The sequence below is a fragment of the Notolabrus celidotus genome, unplaced genomic scaffold, assembly GCF_009762535.1.
Source record: "Notolabrus celidotus isolate fNotCel1 unplaced genomic scaffold, fNotCel1.pri scaffold_591_arrow_ctg1, whole genome shotgun sequence".
Taxonomy (NCBI): domain Eukaryota; kingdom Metazoa; phylum Chordata; class Actinopteri; order Labriformes; family Labridae; genus Notolabrus; species Notolabrus celidotus.
The window spans coordinates 520-9,032 of NW_023260387.1; the positions used below are offsets into that span (position 1 = coordinate 520).

General features: G+C 42.1%; 1 protein-coding gene across 1 annotated transcript; it reads right to left on the minus strand.

Annotated features, from left to right (window-relative positions):
- Positions 1-1,203: 1,203 nt before the first annotated feature.
- Positions 1,204-8,453, minus strand: LOC117809920 (zinc finger protein 316-like; the record flags this gene model as incomplete). Its single annotated transcript, XM_034679427.1, has 3 exons — positions 1,204-2,973; positions 5,981-6,190; positions 7,476-8,453. Coding segments are annotated over 3 exons (2,024 nt in total), but the record flags the coding sequence as incomplete, so codon positions are not given.
- Between the last annotated feature and the right edge of the window lie 60 nt (positions 8,454-8,513).

Consider the following 8,513-nt stretch of genomic DNA (forward strand, 5'->3'; position numbering starts at 1 on the left):
GCTGCCCCCCTCCCTAAATCTTCAAGATTGACTCTGAGTCTTGTTCAGTACATGCAACCACGATCACGAGGAAGACTGCTGACCTGACAGCTGCCCTGAAGACGATCATGGACGCCGTGCTCCACAGAGAGCTGCATTGAAGCATATTAATCAGTCCCTCATTCCATTATTTGATTCAGTATTTTGATTTGCATGAGTGTGTCTCTTTTCATTGCTTTGTTTGTTTCCCTTAAGTGATTTGTTTGGATTTATTTGAGTTAGTTGAGTTACTTTATAATTGCTTTGCTTTGGTTTGTTTGTTTGTTATATTGTGTGTTTTAAAAAGAAGAAGGTCTTAAAATAAATACAGTTTTCAAATTGTAACCTGCCTCTGCCCAGTGGTCTCTCCAACCTGTGTAGCTATTTCAGTGAGCAAGTTAAATGAATAGTTCATATTTCCCAGGGGTGAAATTCCCCCGGGTGGCGTTGCCGATTCACATACAAGCCCGGAGCCTCACATCACATTCTGACCTTTCTGGAGTCCCCGAGCTCCCTTGTCTCTTAGGGTCTGTCATTCATCCTTTCTTTCCTTTCATTCCATCCTTACTTTCTGTCCTTTTTTTCTTTCTTGCTTTCTTTACTTCTTTTCTCTTTTCTTTTTTATTCCTTCTCTCTTTTATTCCTTTCCCTTTCATTCCTTTCTTTCTTTCCCCCTTTCTTTTCTGTTCTTCTTTCTTTCTTTTATTCCTTTGTTTTTTCTTTCTTTCCTTCATTCCTTCTTTCCTTCCTTCCTTCTTTTGTGACATGTAAATTAAATATTTCAAGCTTTTTTTAGTGTTAGTTTTTTATGATTATGACTCATAGCTCATGAAATCAGAAATACAATATCTCAAATTGTTAGAATATTTAACCTCATAAATGTTCAGCTTCTGAAAAGTATAAACATTTATAAACTCTGTATTTAGTTACAGAAATGACTGCATCAGGGCTGCGTGACATCAATCAATCTTTATTTGTATAGCGCCAAATCACAACAAACATTATCTCAAGATGCTTTCCAAACAGAGCAGGTCTAGACCGGACTCTATGTTCTATCATTAACAAAGACCCATAACATCAAGACCGGATCAGATCCAGTCCCCTCTTCCAGACAGGACTCAGTCTGATCTCATCTTAATCCACCATGAGCAGAGCACTTTGCAGCATTTAGCAAGTTACAGTGGCAAGGACAAACTTCCTTTAACAGGCAGAAACCTCCAGCAGGACCAGACTCATGTTAGACACACATCTGCTGAGACCGTGTTGGAGAGAGGGATAGAGGGAAGTAAGAGAGTTAGTTAAGCCTTCTACTTCTAAACTACATGTCATACTACTACTAATACAGTTCTGATGAGGAGAAATGAAACAACTACAGAGTGTTTGTAGGAGATGTTGAAATAGTTGCTATTCAAGAAAAGTTTAAATGTTGAGTTTCACATCAACATTTTGAATTTCTTCTCAAATTTAAATTACGGTTAAAAAAAACAGTTGATTGTGAATGTTGAGGAAAAAAGTCCAAATCTGATTTCAGGATAAAAAGTTGCAGAGTGGGGACGTCCCACTGTTTCCAGGTCCCCTGAATGCATCACCACACTCAGAGCTGTGGAGTGACTCTCTAAAGGTTAACCTCAGGGATGTTAGTTCTATAATGATGAACGCATATCTCTTTGAATTGTGTTTATATATGTTGTTTACATCGTACAGTTCATGTAAACACTCTCACAGTAACTCTGTGGGTTTATCACGTTAATAAAGCCACTTCCTGTTTCAGGGTTAGTGAAGCCAGATAACCAGGAAGTGTTGTTTTTTGTTGTTCTGATTGTGTTGCTGCAGGGCACCTCTGTAGACCTCGGTCTCAGCGGGTCCTCCCTGCTGAAATAAAGATAAATAAAACAATGATAATACTCTGGCTGTGTTTTTTGTTCATCACTCAGGTTCAAATGCTGAGACGTGATCGGATCTCTTTTTGTGATATGAGATGTGAAAGTGGTGAGTCTGACACACGTGTGCAGCTCTAAGGTGTCTCCTAACCTGACGTACTGTGACTAACTGAACTGCATACTCATAAAACTTAAATCCAGAAGCTCAGATTCCCTTTGAGAGTAAACTGTGAGCCTGCTCAGATCAGCTCGTCGGTTTCCCTCTGGTGTGAACGATCATGTGTCTGCTGAGACGGCTTTTCACCTTGAACGAAGGACTTCTCCACGTGACCTGCCGCGTGTCTGCGCAGAGCTTCCATGTGGGGGAATCCCCTCCCGCAGACGGAGCAGCTGAAGGGTTTCTCTCCTGTGTGAACCCTCTGGTGACGCTTCAGATATGTCCTCTGAGTGAACTTTTTCCCACACTGAGAGCAGCAGAAGAGTTTCTCTCCTGTGTGAGTCTTCTCGTGACGCTTCAGATATGGCCTCTGAGTGAACTTTTTCCCACACAGAGAGCAGCTGAAGGGTTTCTCTCCTGTGTGAGTTCTCCTGTGTTTAGCTAGCAGTCCTTTCTTCTTATATGATTTCCCACACTCAAAGCAGCGGTGTGGTTTCTTCTCCCTCTCTGGTCTTTCGTTATTTACCTGCTTCACAAAGTCTAACCCAAAAGAGTCTTCAGTCCTAACCTCACTCTCTGGATTCCAGCTCCTGCCTGGTCCTGGTCCTCCACAGTCCTTTCCGTCAGCTCCTGTCTCCATCTCTTCAGTTTGTACTTGAGACAGCTGTGAGGACTGAGGTTCCTCTTCATCATCATCTTCACTCTTCACAAGGACAGGAGTGAATATGACCATGGTGGTCTCAGCCTCCTCCAGTCCTTGAAGGTGGTCTCCCTCCTGACTGATCCTAAGTTCCTCCTGTTCCGCTTTATTGTGTGGTGAATCTTGAGGGTCCTCCTGGTCTGGACTGGAGCTCCTCTCCTGCTGCTCAGAGGGAACCTCTTTACTCTCCAACAGCTGCTGGACATCTGCAGGAAACACTGAAATACAACAACACAGGAGACATGAACAACTAGTGCAGTGACTTCCACTACAGAGTCATGTCTGTGTTTAATGCAGTGACTTCCACTACAGAGTCATGTCTGTGTTTAATGCAGTGACTTCCACTACAGAGTCATGTCTGTGCTTAATGCAGTGACTTCCACTACAGAATCATGTCTGTTTTTAATGCAGTGACTTCCACTACAGAGTCATGTCTGTGTTTAATGCAGTGACTTCCACTACAGAGTCATGTCTGTGTTTAATGCAGTGACTTCCACTACAGAGTCATGTCTGTGCTTAATGCAGTGACTTCCACTACAGAATCATGTCTGTGTTTAATGCAGTGACTTCCACTACAGAGTCATGTCTGTTTTTAATGCAGTGGCTTCCACTACAGAGTCATGTCTGTTTTTAATGCAGTGACTTCCACTACAGAGTCATGTCTGTTTTTAATGCAGTGACTTCCACTACAGAGTCATGTCTGTTTTTAATGCAGTGACTTCCACTACAGAGTCACGTCTGTGTTTAATGCAGTGACTTTCACTACAGAGTCATGTCTGTTTTTAATGCAGTGACTTCCACTACAGAGTCATGTCTGTTTTTAATGCAGTGACTTCCACTACAGAGTCATGTCTGTTTTTAATGCAGTGACTTCAACTACAGAGTCATTTCTGTTTTTAATGCAGTGATTTCCACTACAGAGTCATGTCTGTGTTAAATGCAGTGACTTCCACTACAGAGTCATTTCTGTTTTTAATGCAGTGACTTCAACTACAGAGTCATGTCTGTTTTTAATGCAGTGACTTCCACTACAGAGTCATGTCTGTTTTTAATGCAGTGACTTCCACTACAGAGTCACGTCTGTGTTTAATGCAGTGACTTCCACTACGGAGTCATGTCTGTTTTTAATGCAGTGACTTCCACTACAGTCATGTCTGTGTTTAATGCAGTGACTTCCACTACAGAGTCATGTCTGTGTTTAATGCAGTGACTTCCACTACAGAGTCATGTCTGTTTTTAATGCAGTGACTTCCACTACAGAGTCATGTCTGTTTTTAATGCAGTGACTTCCACTACAGAGTCATGTCTGTGTTTAATGCAGTGACTTCCACTACAGAGTCATGTCTGTGTTTAATGCAGTGACTTCCACTACAGAGTCATGTCTGTGTTTAATGCAGTGACTTCCACTACAGAGTCACGTCTGTGTTTAATGCAGTGACTTCCACTACAGAGTCATGTCTGTGTTTAATGCAGTGACTTCCACTACAGAGTCATGTCTGTGTTTAATGCAGTGACTTCCACTACAGAGTCACGTCTGTGTTTAATGCAGTGACTTCCACTACAGATTCATTTCTGTTTTTAATGCAGTGACTTCCACTACAGAGTCATGTCTGTGTTTAATAATGCAGTGACTTCCACTACAGAGTCACGTCTGTTTTTAATGCAGTGACTTCCACTAGAGAGTCATGTCTGTTTTTAATGCAGTGACTTCCACTACAGAGTCATGTCTGTGCTTAATGCAGTGACTTCCACTACAGAGTCATGTCTGTTTTTAATGCAGTGACTTCCACTACAGAGTCACGTCTGTTTTTAATGCAGTGACTTCCACTACAGAGTCATGTCTGTTTTTAATGCAGTGACTTCCACTACAGAGTCACGTCTGTTTTTAATGCAGTGACTTCCACTACAGAGTCACGTCTGTTTTTAATGCAGTGACTTCCACTACAGAGTCATGTCTGTTTTAATGCAGTGACTTCCACTACAGAGTCATGTCTGTTTTTAATGCAGTGACTTCCACTACAGAGTCACGTCTGTTTTTAATGCAGTGACTTCCACTACAGAGTCATGTCTGTTTTTAATGCAGTGACTTCCACTACAGAGTCATGTCTGTTTATAATGCAGTGACTTCCACTACAGAGTCATGTCTGTGTTTAATGCAGTGACTTCCACTACAGAGTCACGTCTGTTTTTAATGCAGTGACTTCCACTACAGAGTCATGTCTGTTTTTAATGCAGTGACTTCCACTACAGAGTCATGTCTGTTTATAATGCAGTGACTTCCACTACAGAGTCATGTCTGTGTTTAATGTAGTGACTTCCACTACAGAGTCATGTCTGTGTTTAATGCAGTGACTTCCACTACAGAGTCATGTCTGTGTTTAATGTAGTGACTTCCACTACAGAGTCATGTCTGTGTTTAATGTAGTGACTTCCACTACAGAGTCATGTCTTTTTTTAATGCAGTGACTTCCACTACAGAGTCATGTCTGTTTTTAATGCAGTGACTTCCACTACAGAGTCATGTCTGTGTTTAATGCAGTGACTTCCGCTACAGGGTCATGTCTGTTTTTAATGCAGTGACTTCCACTACAGAGTCATGTCTGTGTTTAATGCAGTGACTTCCACTACAGAGTCATGTCTGTTTTTAATGCAGTGACTTTCACTACAGAGTCATGTCTGTTTTTAATGCAGTGATTTCCACTACAGAGTCATGTCTGTGTTAAATGCAGTGACTTCCACTACAGAGTCATGTCTGTGTTTAATGCAGTGACTTCCACTACAGAGTCATGTCTGTGTTTAATGCAGTGACTTCCACTACAGAGTCATGTCTGTTTTTAATGCAGTGACTTCCACTACAGAGTCATGTCTGTTTTTAATGCAGTGACTTCCACTACAGAGTCATGTCTGTGTTTAATGCAGTGACTTCCAGTTCAACTTTTGGAACGCGCTCGTCAATGTCACTTCTTGATCACCAACGAATCAGATTCAAGAAGGGGCGGGACTTCCGGAATCAGCTTTGTAACAACAGCAGGGAGTAGGGTCGCTAATGTTTTCTTCTTCATGTGTTATTTAATGCAGTTAGCATTCTTCTTCGTCTTCTGTTACTCAATGCAGTTAGCATTCTTCTTCCTCTTCTTCTTCTGTTATTTAATGCTGTTAGCAAACAGGCAGGGACACATAATACAACCAGACACCGGGGAGAGTAGAAGAAGAGATAGAACATACCTGCTGCTCTGTGAAAAAAGACTTCCTGGTTGTAAACAGAGTCCAGTAGTTTGAGTTGCTCCTCTTTAGATCCTCTAAGTTGCTCCTCGTACTCTGCTATGGTTCTTTCAAACAGCTCAAAGATCTCTTCAGCAGCTGCAGTCAGTCTCTGGTTCACTAACCCTCTCAGATCTTGGATCTTAGACATGTTTAGATAATATTTCTTCCAGACTCACTTTGTATAAATGTGTTTAATGTGTATAAATGTGTTAAATCGCTCTGAGGTCTTCAGTTAGCTTGGTAGCACTCCGTTCTTCTTTCAGTCTGTTGCTGATTGGTGGACAGCGAACAGCTCTCAGGCGCTCTACCGCCCCCTACCGGACCGGAGGGGGACCTAGCTGGAATTTTCTTTCTTTCTTTCTTTCTTTCTTTCTTTCTTTCTTTCTTTCTTTCTTTCTTTCTTTCTTTCTTTCTTTCTTTCTTTCTTTCCTTCTTTCTTTCTGCCTCCATCTTTTATCCCTTTTCCTTTATTTCATTCTTTCTTTCTTTCTGTCCTTACTTCTTTCTTTTATTCCTTCCTTCATGGAGCTCAGAAGCGTGTGTTTTTAGCTTGACGGCTGCTAAGAAGTTGGTTGCCACTAGATGGAAACACCCCTTACTGCTTACTCGTAAACAATGCTTATTAACGTTTATTGATATTGTGTGTTTGGAACTGTCTACAGCTCGCATCCATGGAGCCAAAGTGGACATAACTCAGCTATGGTGTGTTACAGTGGACAATCTTAAGAACATGCTGAACTGAGCAATCCCCCTCACACAATTTCTCTTACATACCCACATACACACACCTACATCGACATAACTTCACCACATTACCACAACATATGCCTTTTCTTCCTTCTTCTGGACCTGTTGTGTTGTTTTGTTTTTATTTTTATTTTTGTCTGTTTATTTGTTTTGGTTTTTATTCTGTTTGTTTCTTGTTAATCTATGTTTGTATGTAACTGCAGAAATTACAATAAAAATTTGATCACAAAAAAAACCCATTTAGATTTATATTTAACATTTAGATTTAGATTCAGCATTAACATTTAACAATGATTTTAACTTAATATATTTTTCACAGCAAAATTAAATGTTAAGAAGATCACAAATATTTCTCTAAATGTGATAAAAAAAAGTGACTTTTAAAAATTCACTTTACATTTTTATGACGTTTTGGGGCTAAATGTGGAGAAATGTTATTTTCGGTTTGCACAACTTTACAAACGGCGCCCCGTACCTCTCAGGCTGCGTTTTGACCCCGACTCAAAAACCTCAAAATACGACCATGAAACTTTGAACAGAAATTAAATACTTTATTACACATGATACAAATGTGTCATTGTTATTAATATGTGAATAAGTAGCTGCATGAAAAGAGTTCACACAAGATGATGATATGATGTTCAAACACATAAAATAACCTCAGCTGAAAGATAAAGATGAGCCATGTTTTTACTTTAAATTCAGCTTCATTTGTCCGCGCTGCTCTCTCCAGCACACTTGTGGTTCTTCACATGTTCCAGCCGGGTGAATCTCTTCTCACAGACGCTGCAGTTGAACGGTTTCTCCCCGGTGTGGACGGCCAGGTGTCGCCTCAGCGCTCCGTTCTGAGCGAATCTCTTCCCACAAATGGAACAGTTGTGCGGTTTCTCCCCCGTGTGGATCGTCATGTGATCCACTAAGCTCTTCCGCACGCTGAAGCTGGCGTTGCACACGGAGCAGGTGAACGGTTTCTCTCCCGTGTGGACTCTCAGGTGTAAGGTCAGGTGGGAGCTCTGAGCGAACCTGGCGCCACAGAAGGAGCAGCTGAAAGGTTTCTCTCCCGTGTGGATCCTCATGTGAGTCACGACGTCTCTCCTCCACGGGAAAGTCTTCTTGCAGATGGAACAGCTGAAGTATTTCCCCTCGGAGTGAAGCCTCATGTGATTCGCTAACGACCTTTTCTGGTGATATCTTTTCCCACAAACCCGACAGCTGAACGGTTTCCCTCCTGCTTCGCTGTTCTGCAGAGCGTTGAAACCTGACTGAGCTTCACTGCCCCCCTCAAAGTGATAATAAATCTTAGATCCAAAGGAGTGCGACGTCTCCTCATGAGGTAATAAATCACTGCCTGGATTAAAGTTCCTGTCTGGTTCTGATCCTCCTCCAGCTTCTGCTTTCAAACCCTCTGTGTCTCTGTTCCCTTCAGTTTGGTTTCCATGGCGCTGTGAGAAGGGAGGCGTCTCTCCGTAATCTCCTACATGCCGTTCAGGGACGGGAGTGAAGGTGAACTTGATGATATCCTCCTCCTCCAGTCCTTGAAGCTGGTCTCCCTCCTGAATGCTCCACAGATCCTCCTGTTCCTCTTTGATGTGTGGTGGTTCTGGTGGGTCCTCCTGGTCTGGACTTGGGCTCCTCTCCTGCTGCTCAGGGGGAACCTCTTCTTTCCTCACTGACAGCTGCTGAGAGTCTGAGGGGGGAGAGAGAGAGAGAGAGAGAGAGAGAGAGAGAGAGAGAGAGAGAGAGAGAG